At 39.3% G+C, this 25,617-nt stretch overlaps 1 protein-coding gene across 1 annotated transcript in view; it reads left to right on the top strand.

Moving 5' to 3' along the window:
* The window catches only part of exoc4 (exocyst complex component 4), a 143,964-nt gene that overhangs the window by 106,429 nt on the left and 11,918 nt on the right, over positions 1–25,617 (top strand). The window contains exons 15-19 of the mRNA XM_085436359.1: positions 844–999; positions 2,653–2,831; positions 14,616–14,739; positions 18,358–18,536; positions 18,745–18,904. Coding sequence (XP_085292485.1) covers positions 844–999; positions 2,653–2,831; positions 14,616–14,739; positions 18,358–18,536; positions 18,745–18,904 — 798 coding nt within the window. The remainder of the gene's footprint in view (positions 1–843; positions 1,000–2,652; positions 2,832–14,615; positions 14,740–18,357; positions 18,537–18,744; positions 18,905–25,617) is intronic.

Raw genomic sequence — 25,617 nt, 5'->3', positions numbered from 1 at the left:
GAACTAAGCAGTTTCTCTAACATAGGCACAGGCAAACAAAGCAAATAGATACTGGCACTCTGCCACAGATTGTCCTCAAGCCAATTCACGGCTGCTGTAATTTTATTTTATATGTCAGTAAAGATGGTCGTAAATCACATTCACAACTCTCTGATTAGCTCGTGTTCTGTTTGTTAGTACTAAGCAGATATTATTTAGCTGTACTTGCTGTATGGCTCATGCACAGCAAAAAAAATTATACTGGAGTTTTTTTTTAAAGCTAGAGGTAGGATCAAAATATTGATTTAGCGGTTTATAGTCTGAAAAATCTATATTTTAATTAAAATATGCAGGCGCTTGAATTGATACCCCAGCCTGTGTGACTGATGAGTCACAATTTTATGATTCTTCATGTTGGCCCTTATAAGATGAATAAGGGTAAAGTTAACAAACTATTAGTGAAGAAGACGCTCGCAGAGGGATATGCCCAAAAATTAAAAACCATTAACTCAGAAAGTTAAATATTGAATGTCCACATTATCAGCTATTTAATAATGCTAATACACACACAGTGACAGTTCAATGCGGTAAATCCAAATCACTGTATTGTTACACTTTCATTATAATTGAAAACTAATAATAATATAGTATGACATCATATGCCTTTTAACCGCAAATCTCATTCAATTTTTTACCCTAAGTTCTTTATCTGTTGGTAAGATGAAAAAAAAATGAAACTAGTTTCTTGATATTCTTCCAATATTATTAACAATGTGTTTCTATTTTAGGAGCAAGAACTTAAAAACACCTTTTTACAAATAATTTCTTGCCTAAGTTTGCATTATTATGTCTGTTTTCCCTCAGGGGCATCGTCCAGTGTGAAGAAAAGCTGACCATCAGTGCTTCCTGGGCTAAAGATGAAGACATCAGTCGTTTGCTCCAGTCCCTCCCTAACTGGGCAAATATGGCCCAGCCCAGACAGACCCGACAGAAGAGAGAGGATGAAGAAGACTTCACCAGGTACAAATTATGCACAGTAACAGTATGCGCATGTACACATGCTCATTCATATGCGTTATGTATGTGCAGAATTAAATAATGTAAGCATACGTGGAATAGCACATACTCACATTCACAGTAGACACACAGACAGAATCAGACGTGGATGTACACAACCACACTTGAGCAATCACGCACTTAATCCCTCCCTCCCATTTTTGCGTCTTTGTTCACATATGTTTTGAACCCCCCTCTTGTTGACTAAGATGTGGCTGTAAAAGAAGTCATGATTGTTCTTTTAAACGCCCTTTATCTGGAGGAAGTGAGGAAACGAGGGAAGAACAAAATAGGAAAATATAAGGAGAGCATACAGAGGCAGGGAATGGGGGGGTCAGTCTTATCGAAATTGCCTTTGAATGTGCACCCTCTTCAGGGAACACTGGAGCTCATCGGAGCGGAAGAGTAAAGTAAATAAATAAATTGGTTATGCGGCCAGAGAAAGTCAATCTGTTGTGTGCACTCTCTTCCTCTCTCATACACTCCCTTTTCTTAGTCACACACACACACACACACACACACACGCGCGCGCGCAGAGAGCACTGAGATAGCAAGAGGGAGACCATAAGGCTGTTTGATTTGAGAGCCGTAGATGTTTTCATCACTATGAAAGGGGATTAGCTTCTGCACGACTCTCAGCCCAGTGCTTTAATAAAGCCTCATTAATAAGCCACACATGCCTGTGCCCAAGTGAGAACGTATGAGCTTGTGGGTTTTGTTTATTTTACCCATCTGTTGTTCAAAGAATCTTGATCTTGCGGGTATCCTGGTGACTCTGGAGGCTAGCTGACATGTCGTGTGTTTGCAGCAGTACAGTTTTGATTTTAAGTTATCCAGCTTCCCAGGTCTCACCCTATGCTTCTGCAACCACAAGTGCTTGAACGCCAAATGCATCTCTGCGTGTTTGTTTTGGCCACTTTGTAAATCTCTGCCTTGTGTTTGGCTTCTTTTTCTAAATGTTTTCCGTCACCTGTTTTTCTCTCCCACCAACTGTTGAGCTAGTGGAAACTTCTTCTTTTTTAAGTATCCGCACTCATAAAATTGCTCACAGTTTTCCCCTCCACTCCTTCTGTGTTTATCGCTGTATCCATCCAGCTTTCAGCCCTTCTTATTTCCCTTGTGTGTGAGTCACTGTAAAGGTCAAAGCAATAATTGAACCCCGAGATACTGAGCACATAAGCATAAGATTATTATAAAATTTGAGCTATTTTCAGTTGAACGCATTAACACACAGAGGAGACGTGTGCACATCCATTCTGTTCGACAATCCATTATTTTATTACTTTAAAAAATTTACTTCTATTATTGCTTTTTATAAAATCCACTCAGTGTCTGCAAACCAGACATTTTGAGTCCAACCAGGAACCCAATCACTGATAAATTCCTCCAAAGAATGTAACACTGCGGACCGATTAAAGTGCCTTTCACAAAGTCTCCTCTGAGCTACGTCAATGCTTTCACAACTTTTTTTTTTAATACCAGCTTCTTTTTTTTCTTTTTAAATGGGTATTTGCCACTTGATTGATGGTTAAATTGTGTTTTTCTTTTGCCAAAAATATAATGTGCCTGTCATTCTAACCATACACTCTTACATCCCTCACCCCGTCCATCATTCAGGGCTGCTTTTGCTAAGGAGTCAGAGGTGCTGACTGGGAACCTCGGAGACAAGTTAATCCCACAGAATGAGATCCTGCGTGATGTCAGTGACCTCAAGGCACTGGCCAACCTTCACGAGAGCATGGAATGGCTTGCCTGTCGCCTCAAGACGTTCTTCGCCACACTGCCTCACGCATCCAGTAAGTTGTGTAAATGTGAAGTAAACAACAGACTTAGTTGTGAACTTCCTTGAATAAGTGTATTTCTTCCAAACAAAGTAAAACCTGCACATCATAATGACAGTCGATATCTGTGAAGGTGTTATTTTTTTTGATGAAATAAAACGAAGCTAGCACAATGATATTTTTGACACAAACAGAGACATATGCAGTGAAATTTCCACCTACATCTAGTACGATGACGCCAACGCAGACATCTGTTGCTGCTCTTTCTGCAAAACTCAGTTTTTTTCTTTAATACATGAGTTTTGCTTGTGGAACGGTTGCATTTGACCAAAAGTAAGATGATCTTTTCTGTCAGTTTCCTTTCTACAGTTTGTTTTTTTGTTTTTTTCATTTATTTTACTTGAAACTGATAAAAAGGCTCTCATTGCTCCAAACTTTTTTAGAAAAACCTGAATATATGAGGTGTAATTAAACAGTTTTGGAAACTGGACCAGATTTGAATTTGCCTAATCTTACCTGCAGCTGTTTGGCCCATGTCTGTGTGGATCCAGTGTCTACTGGATGTTCTCTGATGTTTTGGGCCTGCCCCCTTCTAACTTGATTTTCATTTTGTTAAAGTCACAACACGCCACATCTGGCAGAGATTGTCGCTTTGACTTTTCGATGCACTGTGTGTCAGCACATAATGGCGGGCGACCACAGTTTGGGTCGTTTATGCTGAACCCTTCTCCCCAAGGCTGTTCAATTTACGGCAAATATCAGAATCCAAATTATTTTTGGTCAGTGCTGAGATAATGATATATATAGATAAAGATTTAACATAATTAAAATAGAAACGAGTGGATTTGTTGAACTTTACAAAAAGTCAATAAAACTGTAATTATATGTCAAGAAATTAATATAAATAAAATAAATAAGTGAATTTGAACGGAACCAAACATACCACAGGGAGTGAATCTGGGCTTTTAGGGTGGGGCAAACATATATTAAGTGGATGTGCTGCACAATATTTACTTCACAACAAATATACTGGGCCTTGGAAGAATGAGTTCCAAGGTTGGCAAAACATTTGAGCTTGATCTTCATTGTTAGCACTCAAGATCAAATGTTGACCTTGAAAAAAATGAAAGAAGCCATATTATATGAAAGGACATGGAGTGTCTCTCTGTATTTATCTTTAGTTTTTTCCTGAAATTGAAATATGATTATCTATTATATAATGTGGCACACAGCAGTTGACAGAAATGTAAAGGCTTAGTATAGAAATAACTATACAAGCACTCTAAATATGCATCTTTGTCATTGTACACCCTTTGATGTTTGATATATTGCAGTACGGTGCTAAATTAAAACACCGGTTTGTATTCCTAAAGATGCTGCCTCCAGTGCCTTGGGTTATTAGGTATTTATTGATCAGAATGCATAGAGATTGAACGCATTGTCTGGATGGTTTATGTACAGTAGGATTACAATCAGAGATAGATGAATTTTCCTCATCTTTGCGTTCTGTGCTTTTGTAGCAACACTTCGTACCTGTGCCTCATTAAATTCTTGTTTGAGTGTATTATCACACACTCATTACCTTCCCTACTGGAGTTGTCAAAGAGCACTTTACACACACACTCATTATCTTTGGTTGTGCTTCTGTAAGTGTGGGCGCATAAACGCCTGGCCTAATCAGGACTCATGAAAGCATTTCCTACATTCCCTGCTCAGTCATCACTTTTGTATCATTAATCACTGATAAAAGAATGAAGAGTCTGTGTGTGTGTTTCCAACCAGCAAAGAGTTTATGTAGATCTTATTAATCACTTATCATTAGTTGTGTTTTTTTCTAATCCCTGTTGTCACATGTCAATGTTTAATCGCCAAGATTAAATTCTAGCATCTTATAATATTCCTCTTCAAGTCCAAATCTTTTTTTGTTAGCAACATTTAATGGCAGTCAGCGAGTTAGTGCTCCCATTAGTACTCCCACTTTAGAAATACATGAACACCTGCTTGTTCATGCAATTACCCACTTAGGCAGTAGTGGAACAGAAGTCTAAATCATAGAAATCCTGCATATTCCAGTCAGGAGTTTTAGTTATTAAACACTTTAAACATTGAAAAAGAACTAACAGTGACAAATGGGCTGCTTGGTGCAAAAAAGCAGACAGAAATTAGCAAATAGAAATGCGTTGTTGAAGAGAGAGGTCATGCAGAGGCAAATATACAGAAAGGGTAGGCCATCTTCTCACAATGCACAGCAGATCTCACTTTAAAGCGATTACAATGGCTTCCAGTTCTGTCAGTCAAGAACAAGTCTGCTCAGGGCGCACACAAAAGCATAGCTTGGTCTGTATCTTGATTTGTGCTGAGGGATGCAAATAGTCCAGTAGGGTCACAGTTTGGCATCAACAGCTTGAATCCATGGACCCAGCTTGGCATGTGTCAACAGGCCATGCTGAATGCAGCAGTATAAGAATACATGGATTTTTTTCCCGTGGCGCTTCAGGGTCTTGATGGCTGCAGTTTACCATCTTTTAATGACTACTTTCAAATTGATAATGTCTGCCTGGTTTTGTCTAACTGGTTTTAGGAGCATTACAATGAGTGCAGTGGACTTCAGTGGCTTCCCCATTACATCACAGAATCCAGCAAAATCCCCTTCCATATTGATGTATTGATGTGCAGCAAAAAATCTTGCAGTACAATAATGTCAGCATGGATTATTATCTCAAAGGAATGTTTTTAGCATCCAGTGGAATCCACACCAAAAAAGACGTCAGGCTGTTTGACAACAAACAGGGGCCCTGAACAGCATTGATCTGGTGTTTCCTATGAAGTGTTTATACAATAAATGTGCATTAAATGTGCATAAAAGCTTTTCCCTAAATCATAAACAGACTCCAGACTTTACATTGTCAGCCTCAAGCAGTAGTAACATTATTAAAGATGTCATCAAGCTGCACTTGTTGAGTTTGATTGGTGTAATATTATTATCAGTCTCGAGGAGATGACAAATTCCCTTTGTATAAAAGATGTTTAATTTCCAGAAAAAAATAAGACAACTGCATATTTGATATCCATTTTATTGATTTTTTTGTTACTAAGGATTTATTTATCTGTTATGCTGACTGAGATTAAACAACATAATAACCACATTTTAAGATTAAAAGTATCTAGAGCTTTTGTCACCTTTTACAGCCTTCACATTTCCAGTTATTGTGTTGCAGTACTTCTGAGAAACTAAGCTGTGTTCACTGTGGTATCTTGGGGCTTCCGGCAGAGCTGAGGTAAATTATTCACCTTTCTTGTAGGCATAGAGAGGGCTTCAACCTTTATCAGCCATTGTCACAACTCCCTGGCTTCAGTCCTCTGATTGCTCATTGAACTTGCACTTATTTTGCCCTTCCATATCGCATCTTTTTCTTTTAGAAATAAAGTAATTAAATGAGAAATATTCTTATTTAGACTCAACTTTGTCAGTGCAGTATCTTCCCTTCCTTCTCACTCTGACGCTAGCTTCCTTCGTCTATTCATAGATAAGAATTCAATAAAAGTACGGGAAGGGACGTGACATAATTATCATTAATTCTGGCGGGTGGCACTAATGGGAAGGATAGGGCAGTCACTTATCATGCTGGGACAGCCTCCGTATTGTTCATTATTTAGTGTTTGGTGAGCTGATGACGGACTACGTGTGTGATGGTAAGGGTGCATTGTGTGTGAGTGTGCGCGCGCACGCGTGTGTGTACATAGCCGTGCACTGTATGAGATGGGACAGGGGTACAGCAGGGGAAAAAAGACCCCACCTTATCTCATCCCCCACCCCACCCCGCCTCACGTCTATGCCTCTCCAAATTGGATTTTATATTACAGAAGCAGTCAGGTATGAACAACTCATTTTCCTCTCCCTGTTTTTGCTTTTTCTTTATTTCATTTCTCTTTCTTGCATTCCTGCTTCATTCCTTCTTGGCTTTTCTTTCTTTCTGTCTTTCCTTCTTTCTTCCTTATCCAGCAAGAGTGAAGGTTCTTCCTTTTTGTCCAAGTGCTAAGGATCTGGTAGAGTTTGTCCACGGCTTAGTAATCTCTGCAGTGGTTTGCTTGCATCGCTTTTCCTGAGGCTTAATTCGACTGGATGTGTGATTACATGCCATTAAGGTTGGAACAATTATTCCCATATACAATATTACCTCAATTTTTCGGCGACTGTATTAGTCCAGAGCTTGTTTCGATGAAAATAAAATGAAAATAAACTCATTTATGTTCATATATTTCACTCTTCACCTGAATATTACCACCAGAAATCTCATGAGACTAGCTCACTTCAGTCACCTCCTCATGACCAACTAGCATCAGTAACATAGGCACGTGGCTAATTTGCATATTATTACATAGTGAACTGCTGAAGCTACTTCTCAGCCCCTGTTCAACCTATATTTATTAATAGAGGCTGTTTACACAAATGGACAGCATGCTCTATGAAAAAATGGTTAAAAATATGCAGAGTTAAACTGTACCTTTTACTACAAAGCTTGGCTAACATATCAGTAGTGTCCCTGCAGTTAGCTACGGCAATGATGCTTTCCTGTAACATATTTATCCTGATGTAGATTAGATTTAGTGCGCATACTTGCAGATTTAAGCATCTTTGAATATCTCTGTGTGTCAGAAGATGTCTGAAGTAAGCTTGCATGTGTGTGTCGGTAATAAGGGCTATGTGTGTATGTGTGTTGACAGACTGTCTGTGGAGGTGTCCACAGAAACGGTCTTATCGCCCATCTGGTTGCAGCACTGGCCATCTAATCCATTCTGACAATATTTACCTGACAACACACACATGCACACACGGCTGAGAAGCAATGCCAATCACTTTTTCTTCTTGACTTGGTTTGTTAAGTAGACCTGTTATGCTAATTTCCAGCTCCACGTTTTTGCTCTTGGACTCAATTTGAGTAGCTTAGCATGACTGACTTTTAAAAAATAGTTCTTATTTGTCCCCTCAGTTCGTCCTCCGTTTAAGACAAGCCTCTTTAAATGATGTTCCCTGTCTTCTGATTGGTTTGACCACTGTATCTTAGGCCCAAGTAAAATACCTAAAATGAGCCACTGTATTTGACAGCCTTGTTAAATCTTCTGTTGGTCAGTCTTCTCGAGCAATGCGGTATATGGTTGTGCACAAAAGTGTGTCTTAATGTTGGAAGTCTGGACATCATTAGGTAGGCGTAGATACAGACCTTTCTAATCTAGCCTGCAGGGTTTCTAGGCAGTAATCATGTGGTCTCCCTATAGGAGGAGGCTCCTTCTCATCTCAGTGGCTCACCTTAACTATGGTGAGTGCAGGTCTTTCCCCTTTAGCAGTATTTTTCTTGACTTCATTTAACAAGGGAACTTGACTGAGAAAACATTCTTTTTCACTGCAGAGACCTGGGGGGGTAGTTTAAGTGGGAGATGGTGGTGATGCTCTTCAGTAATTGGCTACATTTTTATATAACTCCTTTCTACTCTTATTGACCACTCAAAGTGCTTTGAACTGTAAGCCACATTCATCCGTTCACTCACATGCTACATTTACAGTGCTTCCTGTATTTCACACATACTCACACCCTTCACTGCTTGGTGTTCAATATCTTGACCAAGGACAATTTGATGGATTGAAGGAGCCAGGGATCGAATCACTATCTGATTAGTGGAAACCCACTGTTCTCCCAGTCCAACCAACTGCTAAGTAGTCTAATATTGTATTCTGGTCAATATTACAGCACTCCTCACTATTACTGTCAAAAATTTAAAGCATGAACTTTTGATTCCTTCTCATTTTAAAAGCATTTGACACAATTAGATGTCATCAGACGTCAAAATCTTTTAATACCATCATTATTTTATATCTCTCTCTCCTGCCCCTCCTTTTCTCTATCTCTGTCTCTGGACCGAAGTTTAGATCTCAGTGTGCAGATGTTCGTCCTATACCAGAGGCAGCAAAATAATTAATAACTCCTTTCTTACGTCATTTATGAATCATTCATCACTCCAATCCTGCAGGATACTGTCCTTTGCTTATCTCACTCCATTTTCTTTTCTATGCTATGCTGTGGATTTACAAAAAAATATGATTTTCATAAACTCTTTAGTGAGTGTAGTTCCACAGGAAATATCATGTCCTGTTATTCCTCTTCTTAATGTGTTGATTATGCTCTTATTGGCAGTGGGTGCAGTGAGTCTAAGTGGTTGTGTTAAGATGAACTGTCCGTTTATGTAGGCGCATGCATTCTGTGTCTGTGTGAATTACATCACTGATCTTCTCCCTTAATGTCTGCCACCCTCATCCTTTGCAGATGGCAAGCAACAGACGTTTTCCTTAGATGAGATTTGAAAATAATTGGATAAGCACAAAGCACATGCACGCATGCCTATACATGAATGCATACGTAGATGCATGACATGCAAATACATATCTTCACATTTAATAATGCACACACAAGAACTCATAAATAAGAGATAGGAATTTAGTTGGAGGAAAAGGCAACCAGAAAAAGAAAAAATAGACCAAGAAAGTTGTCAGTCAGGACAAATGAGTCGTCTCCCTTTGCCCGTCTGTTCCTGACTCTAATGGTGCCCCCCATGCTGCGACGCCTCCCTCGCATCATCAAAGCAGCGCAAGGCTCGGGGTGGCAAGAATCCGAGTGTGTTTTTGTGTACGTGTCCGTACGCTTGTGTGTCTCTGGTCGTGTGTTTTTCACAGACACCCCCCAGAGAGACCTCCAGCAGTGTGTGCCACAGTAAGGCCTTTTTTTCTGCTGTCAGAAAAGTGAGCGAGTGAGTGAGCGTAATGCACATGAGAGGAAACAAGCCTCCGAGTCAATTCCTGCACATATACAGACAGTTAGTGGGAAATACTCCCACAGGCAGAGCATTCGCAAGGCTTTGGCTCTCTCGCACCTGTAACTACAGAGAGAGAAAGAGATAGACGCACTCAGAGAAAATTAGTCTATATTTAAGTCTTTTGGCAGAAGCTTTAAAACGTTTTTGTCTTAAAATTGTGCTTTTTTATTTTAGGAGACAGTATTGTGTTTTAATGGTGGGTTCTGTATCTATTAATGATCTCAAAGTTGACCAGGGAGTGTGAACAGCATCAGCTTCACACAATCAGGTGAAAATAATTAATGTAATATCCTCTACTCTCTTGAGAAATCAATGTTTTTCTTTCATTAAAAGCAATCTTGTTTGTTGTTCCGTTGACTCTTAGCTAGATTAATATTGGTATCTCTCAGCTGAAGATCTAAGCCACAAGACCCCCCCCACAACCACCCCCTGCGGGGTGAGGGGCAATTCGATATTATAGATTATTAAATATTAAATTATTGTCATCACATATAGTAACACTGATGCTGATTGCCATTTAAACAAACAAAGTTGAGCATAATTAATGTGTAAAGTAGTCCACTTACTGAAATCAGGTTTTGGTTTCTTAGGCCAATTCAAAGTAAAAGTAACAAAGTAAAAAAAATACATTTTTAGTAGAAGTCTACCATGCTACATAATTATTTATTACTATTAACTGCCTGTAGGGGCTGTACACCAGAATTATTTTAGCTGAACTAACCATACTGTTAGTTCATACATCCAGAACGTTCATCACTTGCAGACCTTTAATAAGAAACATAATTCCAAGCTGTTATCTCTGTATGTCAGGTACACAGGCCATAAGAGCAACTGTCACCAATGTCACATCACAGCCCTGACCGTGTTTGCTTTTCTGATTGGACGGTCATGGCGTATACCTGACTGCTGTTTGCTCGGAGCAATGCTTTCTCATTTTCTCAGAGATAAAATTAAAGTAACTACAATGCATACAAAATGTGCACTGAGGAGGACACAAAAGCACAACCAATGCAAAGCAAAATAGAGTTTTTTGGATTTAAGTATAGAGCGAGAATCAAGAATATAGGATTGTGCAAAAGTCTTGCATCACCCCTCATTTCTTTATATTTTGCTTTAAAGGAGTGAAAGTTTGTAGTTTTAAGTGCTCTTGAGCACTCTCTGGAGGTCATACACTTTTTTATATATTGGCTCTTTTTTCATTAATTTACAGTCCAGTCCTTGTACCATACCATATTCAGATGAATATGGTGTTCTTTCAGTCAAACAACAAGGGATGAACCATTGTTCTCTACACATAACAGTCAACTTAGCAAATAAAACAATTTTAAATTGCATTTTAGGCACTTTGTTACTAAATATCTTGTTGCAAAAACACTAGACTACACAATAATGTTGTGATGTGGACATTAATGTGCTCTCTGTGCAGAGGAGTTTTTTTTGTTTCCTGTTCTCATGCTGTCCTCCCATAGGTGCCCAGCGTGAGAAGAGGTCTCTTTTTTTTTTCCCATTGTTGTGTAATTTTTCAGTGTTTTCTCTGCAACGCTGCCGATCTCCGACTGTATTCCCATGTGATGTCTTTGTTGTGTGTGTAAGTCGGGGGGGGGGGGTCCTATTCCTCTGCGGGGCAACCTGCATATGGCCAATAAAGCAATCAGTCAATCAATCAATAGACATAGAATTATCTTTTTGCAACAAGGTGTTTTCCAAAGCGCTATTAGCCAAAAACTTATATATTCCAGCAAGATGTGTCTTGTGTCCTTAATAAATTTGAGGAAGCTAGATGAGTGGATGCCAACAAAAGAAGTTTTAGGCTTGAAAAGTACAGCAGATTAGCAATATGTTAAAGTGATGTAAGATTCTTAAGAAATAGGCAAATTTCCAGCAAAGAGTTGACATAGGACCTGAGAGATGCATCTGGCCCTTCAGTCTATCTACTGTTCACTGAAGCCTCATCAGCCATGGTCTTAGTTTAAGGGTGGCTGTCAAGAAGCCATTCTTAACAAAGGAAGGAGGGAGAGAAAGCTAAGGTAAGGGCTGGACTGAAAGTCAGTGCCAGCAGTTCTTATAGAGTAATGAATCCAAATTGTAGATTTTGGTTTCAAATTGTCTTCGGTATGTGCGGTAGAAGTCAGGAGAAGTACAACAATGAGTGTCTACAGCCATCTGTAAAACACAGTGGAGTCGTGTTTTTGGGATGCATTTCAGCCAGTGATGTTGGCGATCTTGTCAAAATTGATGGAATTATAAACACAGAACAGTACTGTCATATTTTTGATCCATCATGTAATAGTATCTGACTGGTAGTGGCTTCAATTTTCAGCATGACAGAGATGCCAAATACACTTCCAGTGCAAAAGAACACAGTGGAACACTGTTGGTCATGGATTGGCCTCCCCAGAGCTAAAACAAAGAACAGAGCAAAACTGGAACAAAGTCCAAACAATAACTTTGAATGTACTTCAAGAAGCCTAGAGAATTATTCCTGAAGAACACTTACAGAAACTACAAGAAAGCTTGTCTAAGAGAGCTCAGGCTGTGTTGAAACATACATTTCTAAGCAGTCTTCTGAAAGGAAGAAATTGCAGTTGGAGATTGTTTTTACACGTTCTATATGTAGCCTAGTGAGAACACAGTTAAGGTAGACATGGCTTTTTTGGTGGTATAATTCAAAAGAGTCAAGGAGAAGAAAGAATAATCATCACTTAATTGCATATTCATAATTCAGCATATTTAATTATTAACTTCTTTGTTCTTAGCGGTGTGTATGCATGCATGTGTACCAGCTTGCATGCATGTGTGACCTTCGGAAGGGCAGGAAGAATAACTAGGGAGCTGGTTTTGACTGCAGCACATCGATCGTGGACCCCTGCATTCTCCTGCTCAACAGTCACTCTTTGTACACACACCAACACCCTCTCATGGACACACACACACACACACACACACACACACACACACTCGCCTCATTGACCAAATAGACTTACATATGAGTGACGGGGCCAATTTCTCTCCTTTTCCTCTCCTTGTTAATTTATGGCCATTGATCTATGCTGAGCTGAATTTATATACACTCATCATGCTCTCTGGTTCTCTCTCTTTCACACACACACACACACACACACACTCAGGTCTTTTGTGTGGCTTACAATGCAGTGCAGTGACACATGCTCTTGCTGCCTCAGCACAAGTAATGGGAAGAAAGTACAGGAACATGCTGAAGGACTCAGGAAGTGTGTGAAGCTGAACTAATGAGTTTGCGAATGTGTGTACCATATGAGCTAACGTTATTTACAGAACTTGATAATGTCAATATGGAATGGAATACATGCTTATTACTGCAGAGTAACAAAACAACACATTAATAACAATCTTAGGACAATGTTTGGGAGCTCAAGGGCAGTTTAAGAAAAACACCACGGGCTGGCAGGCCTTTCCCTAGCTTTCAAGGACTTTTCAGCAGATTCCAAACCTTAAAACTTTGTAAAAAGAGTGACACTCTAGTTTAGTACAATGCACAAGTAGCCTGCTGGAGGTCATTTTGTAAGGTTCTAGCAGTGCTCCTCCTGTTGCTTCTTGTACTAAGGAGCAAATACCAGTCCTGCTGTGGGGTTGATGCCAAATATGGACCTGTCCACCTGTCCTTATGTAACCCATGTAGCCCATCTCCTGCTATCTCACCCACATTCTTGAGACTGTGCTGGGAGACAAAGTAGACCTAGGTATGGATGGGCCATGACTGGAATAAACAAACTATATGAGCAACCTGACTGGGCTGTAATTACTCTCTAATGCTGCCAGCAGTGACAGGGCACTGACAAAAACCGAAATTAGAGAAAAACTGGTCAGGAGGGATAAGAAGAAAGCAATGGTCTGTGGCCACCACCTGCAAATTCATTCCCTTTTTGGGGATTGTCTTGTTGTTGCTTCTCCAGTGCACCTCTTGTCACTTTGATTTGCACCAAAGCAGCTGAGATGGATTCACAATGGTTCATGCTTCTTAACTGGACAGATCGATGTCCCCGAAGTTTAACTGACTTGTGATATGTGTTGATTGAGTGGTCCCTTCATTTTTTGATCAGATTAGTTTGTTGTTATTTTCTAATCTATGTAAGCTAAAATGGCATGATTTCTCCTCATATATGTTACCCATTTACCCACTTACAGTACTTATTCAGTTTTGTTTTGAGTGCTGGGAACGGGCAGCACAGTAAAAATACAATACAATTCACTGCAACAACAATACAAATACAATATCAACACAGTACAATAAAGTGAAATAAAAACAATATATTGCGGTACCAATACAATATGTGCAGTAAACTCATTTGCTCTTGTTCTTATTTTAACATCATCCTCTTTTAAACAGGTTATCATACTTGTTGTTTTCCCTATTAGTGGGTGAATCAATAATAGTGAATCAATAGTACTCAGTTAAGAGCAAAATAAAACATATTTTACAATTGAAAGCCTCAAAAACTGTTTATCTCTGACTGATTAACCCTGTTTTAACCTTTGTCTGTGCAGTGTGTCGACCAGCATGCAGACGTTCAATGTGTGATGTTCAAAGTTATAGAAATATATTCATTATTTTTCAATAAGAACTAGGTAATCTCCACAAAATATAATAAGCATGAAGTAACAAAGGCAAGACAAGTGCCTTTGTTAATGTACACATTTATTTTATTTTTTTGCACATATTTTACATTTTGACATTAAATCACATTAACGGAATACTTGACTCATCCCCTATGTTTTAAAAAGCACCTGTTAAATGAGTGTACGCACACCGCCTTTCAAATAGCTGTAACACAGGATGCAGAAACCATTTACAATGGTCCTTTTACTCACTTCAACTGCTCCTGTTTGCAATAATTGAGTTTTTCTATGCCTATCGTGTGTTCTCATCTTCCTACATCTCTATGATCCCAACAGACAGCCAGGTGGTTGGAGAGAGTGAACGCAGCAGGGAGCAGATTCTCCAGACCCTCAACGACCTGTCCAGGGGCTTCCAAGATATTGCAGACCGTTGCCTGCTGGTGCTGCATCTGGAGGTCAGGTATGCAGGAGAAACTGCCCAACTCTTATGTCTCTCCTTTATGCAGTAATATGACAAAATTCAGCATATTTAATTATTTTATTTATACAAATATTTTTACAATACCTACTTAATATAAAGAAATTGGTCATAATAGTTGATCTTTTTTTTTTAGGCAAGTCATAAAAGTATAAACAATGCATACACAGAAAGCATTAGACTCTAAATGCAGAGTTAAAAGCAGGTTGTGTCAAATTGAATTATACGAGCATTGTGATGTATTCACCTTAAGGTGATGAGTTTTTAGCATAAATAGATTTTGGAAGACAAATGTTTTGAAAACAAATAATATCACTGGGAAATTCTATTGCTTCAGCTATCATCATTCATCATTCAAAACAACTGCAGTCATTGTTTTCCAAGTCTGTACGCTGCCACCATAATGATTCATGTGGCAATGATGAGCCTCAACTCATCAAGGTCCTCCTGCACATGTTATCTGCCTGATATTTTTATGTGAATATTATTTGAAGCACATCAAATAATGCCACTCTAACTGTGCGTGTTGCACTTCCCCTTCACCTTCTTCCCAGGAAGTCTGTAATCACTACGTTCATAACATTCATTTGCGTCACTGAACAAAGAAGCAGAATTATACTGCCGCTGAAAAGGCTGGGGTCACTTAAATGTCTTTGTTTTTGAAACAAAAGCTTTTTTCCCCCCATTTAAAATAAGATCAAAGTAGTAAATTGCCAGATTTTAGAAGAAGTATACTACTCTCGTAACAGAGCAGTTAAAAAACAGACAGAGCGAGAACCAACTGAGCAAGTAAGAAAAGTACATCAGAGTGTATTGTTTGAGAAAACAAAGAGTTACTGGTCTTACTCAACAAGCAGCTTTGTATCCAGAAGACACATGTTTTACCATGAACAGTGAAGAAGTGGCTCCTTGATGCCGGCTTTGGGATGCGAATGTAAGACAAACTTGCAAAGACAAATCCATGTGAGACTGGCCACTAGGAGATGAAGATTCTGATTGTCGAACAAACATAGACTTGGGGTGGGGGGTGCTAGTTTCCAAACAGGAGGACAGTGACCAAAGCAGTCACTTTGACAGCAAGTTTTCGATTTCGTTTGTTTCTAAGTTGTATTGTTTCTCAAGGGCTGATCAAATAGGTGCATCTAACCTTATTGCATAATGTGCATGCATCCAAACTCGTCCCACCTTTCTAAATTATTTAGAACTTACTCAGTTCTGATTGGCTCTCGTCTCTCAAGGATAATTTTCATCAAATATTTATTTGTTGACAAACTTGTCAGTACACGTCATTGTCAGTTACATTTTATTTAGTTATCGTCTTGTTTTTGGCAAAAAATAAAAGTTCGGTGACGAAAATTACTGGTCAGCGAAATGAACACTGAACCAAAGCACAGGTCCAAACTGCTTAAAGAGGAAACAGTCAAATGCTGTTGTCTCTGTTATGGTGTGGCCTGCACAGTCACTGGAACACAACCCGATTGATGTTGACAACTTGATTATATGGTATGTAAGAAGCAGCTGTCAAACTAATACAACTTGTGAGAAACGCTTTGGGAAACATAGGGTCAAATTTCTCTGGAATGCCTCAGCAAAATGCCAAAGGTCTGCAAGGCTATGACTGCTGCAGATGGGCATTTCTTTGAGGAAGGTGAAGTTTAAAGGACAAAATGTTTATTTTACTAAAAATGTCTGTCAATGTCTTGGTTATATTTCCTTTTTACTGTACAAGGTCATTCAACGAATACAAGTGCGAGTTATGAGTTACCCCAAACTTTCAAGCCGTGTGTATTTGGTTCCTACACACAACATTGCTCAGAGCACGTGTCATTAAATCAGATGAGTTAAAAGAACCAGTGGCATCACACGCATGCCCTTAATGCACGAGTTCAGAAATGTATCTTCAGTGTGTGTTTTGAATGTCAATATCTAAGTTAATTTACCACACCATATACTTTCTCACACCCACATCCTCTAATAGTCCTCCATCATCCCTCCCCATTTCTTCCATCCATCCATGTACTACTATTTCCCTCTAGACCATTGTGTAGCTTATGCAATATTGTTGATGATTCCAGTAGAAAACCCTCCCTGAGGCTGATGTCTAGCTATATGCTACACTCCATTGACTCTCCCCATCTAGCAAATTTCCCTTGATAGTGGTACCAGCTAAATGAAGCCATGAGCAAGAAAGAAGAAGGGGTGGGTGGGGGGGTGGATGAAAAGATGGAAGAGAGATGAGTGAAGTTAAAGTAGGAGTGGGGGTTAAAGAAGAAAGCTAGAGTGGGCTAAGTGGGAGAAATGATTGAATAGAGAGAGAAGGAGGTCGGATGGAGGCTTTGAAAATGCTGTGTAGTTGTTGGCTTTGCCTTAGGGAGGAAGAGAAATTCACCCATATAATTTTATACCCTTCAGCTCTTGGCAGTGTGATTATGGAATTATAAAACTATTGACTTTTTAAGTCTAGACCGAAATTAGCTTTCTGTGGACCTCAAAGACCTCATACTAATTTATAGGTCTTTAGGGAACCTGAAAAACAGAATGTATTGTTAAAGGATAGGTCAAAATCCACCTGCTCTAACTATTAAAATCCTAAAAGTATTATTAGATGTTTGTACTATGGGCAGGAAATATTTGGATAAGGTTGAGATTAAAGGGTTGGTTTACTTATTATCGGTATTTCCACTTAATAATCCCTCTAAAATGACATTTTTACATAACAATAATCAAAACTTTGAGAGCATTTCTGGTATTTTAGTTTATTTGTGGCATTTAGCTATGAATCCATTTAAAAAAAAAAAAAACGGCTCAAAAATCTGACTAGGAAAAGGTGAATACAAAAATTCTTTGGCAAGGTCCTCAACCCAGTTATTCTGCTATAGCTGAGGGTTTTCTTGCCATTCTGGTACAACAGTCTTCCTTTAACTACTGCCTCTAAAACACTCAAGATAAAATATGCGAGGAAAAATACACAAAACTGTGTTATAGACATAAGTGTGCTTTCTACAAATTAAATAGTTTGAAAGGACAATTGACCTTAGTAGATTTATTAGACATGGCATTAAGTATATAAGCAGCTCCATTTAAGGTTTAAAACTCCTCAGAAGTGCACAGCATATTCAACAATCTGCTCTACAACACTTTGCTCAGGTGACTGGTATCCAACAGTGATGTAGTGGTAGTTGTACAAGTGGATATATTATGAGTACTCTATAAACAGAATGATTTCTGTAGAAATTATAAGTATTAGAGTAGGTTTAGTGGGGCTTGAGGAATGAGAACACTCTCCGCCCGCTAAAGTGCCTTCTAACTATGTTAACCTCCAAAGCACAGAGAATAATACAGTTCATACATATTTCCTGACTCACCATTTTTCCTTGTCGTTCTCATGTTGGACACTCAGCATAGTTCATAGTTTATTTCGGCATATCAATACATAGTTGTCAAAGAATTTGGATGGCAGAATGTTCTTGACAAAGCAGAATATGTAACTTTTAATTTCCAGACAGCGAAAGGTAAAAAAAAATTGGAGAAGAAAAACCTATTAATTATCTACAGCATTTAATTTTCTATTTTCTCTTTTCTTTCCCTGTTTTAATCCAGGGTGCACTGTTTCCATTACCTGATCCCCCTGACCAAACAAGGAAATTATGCCATTGTGGCTAATGTTGAGAGCATGGACTATGACCCTCTGGTGGTCAAACTGAACAAGGACATCTCAGCCATAGAGGAAGCCATGGGGGCCGCCTTGCAGCAACACAAGTTCCAGTATATTTTTGAAGGTCAGCAGCCCCCCTAGGGTGACGTTTAAGTAACTGCCTTTAAAATACAGCTCTCTTCAACAACTTTCAAAGAACCTGCGAGTCTGAAAACATTGTTAAAATGTTCTTTCTTATTCCCAAATTTCCTTAAAAATAAAAAGAATTGAATATATCTTTCCTGATATAATCACATATCCTTCATGCCTCTTTTTTTCTCATCTCTTACCAGGTCTTGGTCATCTGATCTCCTGTATTCTGATCAATGGGGCTCAATACTTCAAGAGGATCAGCGAGTCTGGCATCAAGAAAATGTGCAGGAACATTTTTGTCCTCCAGCAAAACCTCACCAACATCACCATGTCCAGGGAGGCAGACCTCGACTTTGCCAGGTTAGAGTCCTTTTCCACATTTTGAGCATGGAGAGGAAAGCTAAACTAAGAAAGCTTCCCTGGAGCAGTTTCTGTGGTTCAGTAGCTGAAACAAGCCTTCCACTCAGTGCCTTGGACATAACTAGCAACCGTAGGGATCCCAGCTTTATGTTGTCCAATCCATCTGAATCTTTGCTTTTGAGCTTATCAATACAGCACTATATTGATAGCATGCATTTCTGCTAGCTGGGCATCGCAAAACAGTTTTAATTGGTTCACTTGTTTGCAAAGATATCAAAATCCACCCACCATAACGCATAGTGTGTGGCATAAACAGAACAGCAGAGCTGCATGGGTGCTGCTCATGCTACCTCTTAATCTAGACACCGTGATGTTTATTTCCCACTTCCAGCATGCAGAGAAAGCAACGTTGTCTGTGTCAGTGGGAGAACAATAACTCACACAAAATCTTCTTCACATAAGTGAAAATCAGCTGAACAACAAGTGAAACGGTGTTAAGGGTTACGTTTGCCTGCTTCCTTTGCACCTTTTTAGCATCTTTTCCAGTTCTACCAGAGCTCATGAGTGTTTTCTATACAAGTGTAACAGAGAGAACAGCAGGCTAATTAGATAGCTAATATTTACAGGTATGATAAAAAATAAATGTCAGCTACTGCATTTACAAACAAGTGCTCCCCTCAGCCACCTGCTACAGTCCAGTTATTGTTACTGCTGGCAGTAAAGCTTTTCAATGCACATTTTATTTCTACTCTATCGTATACTGTAGTTTGAGGAAAGTGCAATGAATTCATAATTCTGTCTCTTATCAGGGTGAAGGCACTGACCTGTAGGCAGTTTTCTGTTCAGGCTTTCAGGCTTGGGCTGTTCTGTGTAGCCTCGGGTAATATTGTGTTATTGACAGTTGTGAAAAACTATTTAAGTCTGCTTTTTTAAAGAAGAAATCTGATCACAGGTCAATGGAGAAAATCAGTAAAGAATCAGGCCAATAAGAACACTCGATAATGGGTCTAGTATCAATAAAAGCGTATGAATTTCCATTTCTGTTTTAAAGATTGATAGCCTTTAACAGGACAAAGAGGAAATGGATATTTTGTGCAGATATTGAGTTTGTGTAAACTGTAATGCCATTTTCTTGCCAATAGTTGCTTTTTGCCCCATAGGTTTTGCTGTTTTAGTGGTAAAAAAAGATATCATGCCACACAACTAAAGATAATAGGACATTAAACACACATTGAATTTATACTATGGCTACTCAAGTTTGAAGAACCACTATTTGCAAGATAAATAAATGGTAAAGATTAAGTGAACTGTATTATGAATCCATCAAATCAGAAATGGATAGTGGCGTCATCTTAATAACCAGTTCTGTTTAAAATTAGTCGGTGTACTGGTCCAGCTTTAACAGCACACCTGCACAGACGCACACAGATTCGCACAGTGTTTTCAAGTTCAGAAAGCAACTATGTCAGTGCGTGAGGCTGACAGATGGTCAAACAGATTGTCAACCACACTGTGTATCTGTGTCCACGCTGTTGTTGCGGTTTATTTTCTTATTCATACATTTACATTTTGTGACTCTTAACTGCTGTTGCCCAGCGCTGCTCTGCCCTGCCCTGACAGGCATAAGGGAAATCAGCACCTCAGACATCTTTGCGAACAAGATGGAGGGAGTGAGGGAGGAGGTAGGAAAGAGAGAAGAAGGTGGAAGGAGAAGAGTGATTCATTGTATTCATATGATTTTTCCCCCCCTTCTTTGAGAAGCCTGTGTCCTTGACAGCAGAGAGTATGTGAGAGGAAGGGTGATGGAAAAGATGGAGAAAGAAAGATGGCTTGAGGGGAAGAAAATTGAAAAACTAAGTAAAGGGAAGTTGTCAAAAAGGCATCTTTGAAAGGAAAAGCATGGAACTGACTTGAAGAGGGCAGCATGGTTAGACAATATCTTACAGTGGAGATGAACACAAGAGAGAGATGGGAAGAAAGAAAGAAGGAGAAAATGAGTGTATTATAAAATGAATAACAGATTATGCTTAAACAACTTGAGTTTCAGCACATTTAGCAGCACCAACTATTCCTTTTAAGGTGACTTTCGGAACCCTGTTTGTCTGCATTTGATTCTCATTGTACAGTAAAATGTGTTTTCCTGTGTCTGCCATCTGGGCATCTTACAGTATGTTATAAGTTTAATGAGCTTCTCTTGTGTTATGTGTTTGAGTGCTTGGGTGTTTATGCACTGGCAGTTTGGGCTTTTCTATTGTTTGTAATGTGCCAGAGTGGCAAGTTTCCCCTGAAGAAGACAAAAAATAACCAAACAAATAAGTAAACTGAAATTACCTGAACTGTACTGGATGTGGAGGACCATTGATTAGTATGTTATTTCTCCCCTCTGTCAACTTTGATTATGGAGACATGCCAGTGATGGCTTTTCTGTCTTTTCTCTCTTTCTCCCACTCTGTCTGATTACAAGGCGTGGGTGGTGTGGAGGTGTTGATTGGGAATTGCAGAGCGCATTGTTTACGCATTCATGGCTTTTTGAATTGGCCGGCCTCCGGCTCCAAGACACACCAAGTCTTGCAAACACATACAGACACACACAAACTCACACACATACAGAGTCGGTTACACACATCTGTTATGTATCGGGTATGCACAGATACCTAAGCCTATCAGCTTTTTGAAATAACCTCATTTACATGGACTGGGCATTAAGTAAACTTGTGCCTCCTAGTGGAAGTGACCATCTTGAGTGGAAGGAAATAACTTGATGTATATATGGCATACAGAAAGCCACAACTGATGTTTTAATGCTTCTCAACTACCCAGATCTTCCTTTTTTAAAGACAAATATGCAATACATATTCCTATAACAAAACTGTGCATAGTTACAGATGTGGAGGTGCACTTTTTGCTGATTGTATGCCTTCAGTTTCTTTTAAATCAACAGCATTTACTTGAGTTGACAATATCTTAAGAGTGAAATTCTACCCACCTCTAAAATAATAAGGTAAAAACATGTCAATTTAAACGTTTAGTGTACTACAAGCATTTTATGAATACAGACACCTTAGTGAGTGAATCGTTTAGTAGCTGGGGCCTATATTGAAAAATCTTTTTTTTTCTTTGTTTTTAATTAATTTATGTACACATGCCATTTAGTAAAGTCTAACAGTTTTGTTGTAAAGGTTTTGAGAAAACTAACATGGTCTGACCTGAGTCAGCAGTGAAGAAGCAGTTTGATAAAGAGGGGTAAAACTAGAATATTCATCAGTATTTTATTACCACCTCCTGAGAATTAAGAGCAAAACTTAAAAAGGAAGTAATCTCAGCAGGAAGCCTGCTTTTCAGAGAAACTGCAGATGCTTCTCCTTATTTCCATGTAATTTTTTTATTTATTTATTTTTTTGGGGGGGGGGGGGGGGGGTTCTTAGGTGTGTGAATGCTTGTTAATGCATGTGTGATCTTTGATTATTTTATCTACGTGTGTACTTATATATAGGAACCAGTTATGCCTGGACTAATGCGCCATAACAGGCACCAATGTCAGTTAAAAAGTAAGGTGAGGCCGGTAGAGCAGCACTGCAGAAGGCGTGAACACACACACACACACACACACACACACACACACACACACACACATGCATGCACTCACACAAGAATGCACACTTGCCTTTTTGCTCTCTCTCTTTCACTGTGCAAAAGGATGGGGGAACAGTGCCACCTTGTGGTTCAGTCCATGTTTGTATACAGTATAAAAAAAAGTGAGAAAGCCCACAGTATGTCGATCGCTCATGTTGCACAGGGTGAAAAAAGTCAAACGTGTGCGTGTGTATGTATGTGTTTGTGTGACCATGTGTATTTGTATGGTCCTATAGTGGCCTCTTGTCTCTCAGTCAGAATTTGGCAGCAATATCAACTTGACTGTCAAGGTCAAACACACACGCACATACACATATCGAAACACCGGCACAGAAGGGGACACACACAGACCATCTGCTCAGGAAACAGTTCTGGGGAACATGCTGCAGACCTGTGTGTCACTGCAATGTCACATCTGTGTGTGTGCGTGTGTGTAGGTGTGTATGGGTGTGGGTGTATTCACTGCATGGTCAACCCTGCCAGTGCACTGATCACCTCTCATTGTCCTGTGTGTCTACCTGTCTTTCTCTCTTTCTGTCTTTATACTGTGGTCTCTTGACAAGGACAGAAATTAGATAAATATGTGGAGCTGTTGCTGCATATTTTATTTTGAAAAGACCAGAAGCTACAATAGTTGTACAACTAGAAAACTTTCAAAAACACTTAAGTGTTGCTTGGCAACAATCCATTCCAGCCTACGAAGACATTTTTGTTCTTTGCCTGGCAACATTTTTACAAACCTTAAATAGAGATCTAATATAATTAGCCTTTCACTGGGATTTAATATCAAAGTAAATAATGGTTGCTAAGTTGTTTAACCTTTTGATTTCAACACAGCAGTGGAAAATGATCATTTTACTATCAGGAACAAGAAACCTCAAATCCTCTTCTTGTGAATCACATTTAAATCATGTTTACAAAGCTAAAATGCAGTTTCATTATTAAATTTTACACACTGATGGGATCAGCAGCACTCTGTCCTCCACTAACAGCAGGAAGAATGACATGTGGTTTGTTTGATAGGTTTTTGTTTTATTTGTTTTATTTGATCTGTCTTAAAGGTAATATTAGCCCCTTATTTTTGTTACCTACCTAACGAGGAACTGATTTAAATTGTATTTATATCTGTATTTCTTAGGAGAGGAAATGAAACCAATCAAAAAAAAAAGTATTTTAGCATTTCTCTTGCTGTCAGTGAAAAACAATTTCTATGTTTCTTTCAGCAAAATATTGAAAAGAAAAATATCCAAAGCATGTGTTGGAACCAAAGAAGAAGAATTTAAACCTTTTTTCTGAATAATTTTGACAGAAACATGGTATTTGCTTGTTCTGCTGTTCATGTTGCGCTAAAAATCAGACAACGAAACATACATAGGCATTACTCTCTGCTTTTTTTTTTGGAAGAACCTTTAAAGTTTAATATAATTAAAGGTTTAATGTTGTAACCTGCTTTAATTTTCTTCTATCTTGCTTTAAAATTGCTGATTAGTCATTTAGCTAATCAACTAGAAATGAATTGTTTTGGCTTCAGCTCTTTCAGATCAGACAGACCATCAATTCAGTGTCATATACAGTAGTTTAGGACTTGAAGCTTCTCTATTATAGGATCATTAGAAAACTCCTGTGACTTCATTCAAATTAACACAGAGATTGATTCAGGACAAAACTACTATTCTGTCTCAATATACTGCTATTACAGAGCAAAAGTAAACATCTCTTGCCCGCTGACCCATGTAGGCAGCTCTGTCATAACATCCCTAGCAAACTTGCAAGCCTCTGAGCCCATAGCAAGGCTAAACACCAGTATGACAGACTCGGTGCAGAGATGCCCCCGAGTTCAGACCATCGCACCCACCTGTCTGCTACTGGAAATTACTAGAGTGCGAGGGTGTATTGTACAAGAAGCTATGTCCTCTCCTGCAGTGTACCACCACAATTACTGTGCACCTCTTAGAACCGGTGTGCTGGTGAATAAACTGTTGTTGGTTTTGTGTGTGTTTCTAAACCCTGGTGTGTTTGTGTCAGGGTGACAGGCTGGTGTATCTACAAAGAATGTGGTAATAAGTACAGTTGACGGCCATGTCAGGAGGTAGTGGGTGTCAACAGATAAAACTGTTTGTACTTAGGCCTGGTTTCGGCACACTGTCGCTTCTGTCTTCTTTTCTTCCCCTGTCACCTTGCGTCTCTTTCTTTAGCTCTCTCTTCCTGTTCTCCCAGTATTTTTTTTCCCCCTTCAATATACTATCGTCCAATCACCTGCACTGCCTCTGCTGGACTGTATTTCTCTTTCCTTTCCTCTTCCCCCAGCCCCACCCTTCTTCTCCCATTTTCTACGAGCATGTGCAAGACGCTGTTTGATGAGACTGGTCTTTGCTGATGAAGCCTGTGCGTGTGTTTATATATGTGCACCTCACAGCATGATGACACTCGTCTTTGCTGATGAAGCCAGTGAGAGCGCGTCTGTGTGCATGCTCTTATTTGTATGTGTTTGTTGTGCACGGTGCAGCATGATGAGACCGGCCTTTGCTGATGAAGCTTCAGTCTCAAGTCTCTGCAGACCTTTCCTCATTACCAGAGGAAAGACAAATGCACTGCTCTGGAGGGAGGGAGACCACAGGAAGGGAGGGAGCCTGAAAGAGGCAGAAGAGTGTATTAAGATTAAATCCACACTAAGCCATCTCACTTTTGAAAACACTATTTATATGCGAAAATGACACGCATCAGTGCTAGCATTCACAGGTTGTTTTTGTTAGGATCCATTTTCTTTCACCCTTTGGCTTGGCAAGCTTAGATACTGTATAGTTCTAGTGTTGCTAAGACTGGGCAAGACACTTCATGGTTGCCAGCTGTGATACTTACATGACATGGTTTCCGACTCACAAGTCTGCCAGAAGCACTGCAGTCAGAAATTACTGCTGTCAGAGCAGTGAGGGGAAGATTTACAAAAGAACAACATAAAAGAAGTAAAACCGACTTGACTTACAGCTTTTCCTGTAGAAGGGAAGGGTGCTGTCCTACACCTGAATGCCTCATCTTGAAAGTTTACCAAGGAAAAACAAAATCACTGTGACGGGTTCCTG

This window comes from Copadichromis virginalis, linkage group LG17 (genome assembly GCF_057382275.1).
Source record: "Copadichromis virginalis isolate Kocher_CV1m ecotype Utaka linkage group LG17, C_Virginalis_male_GT1.1, whole genome shotgun sequence".
Lineage (NCBI taxonomy): Eukaryota > Metazoa > Chordata > Actinopteri > Cichliformes > Cichlidae > Copadichromis > Copadichromis virginalis.
This window is presented reverse-complemented; position numbering and strand designations above follow the sequence as displayed.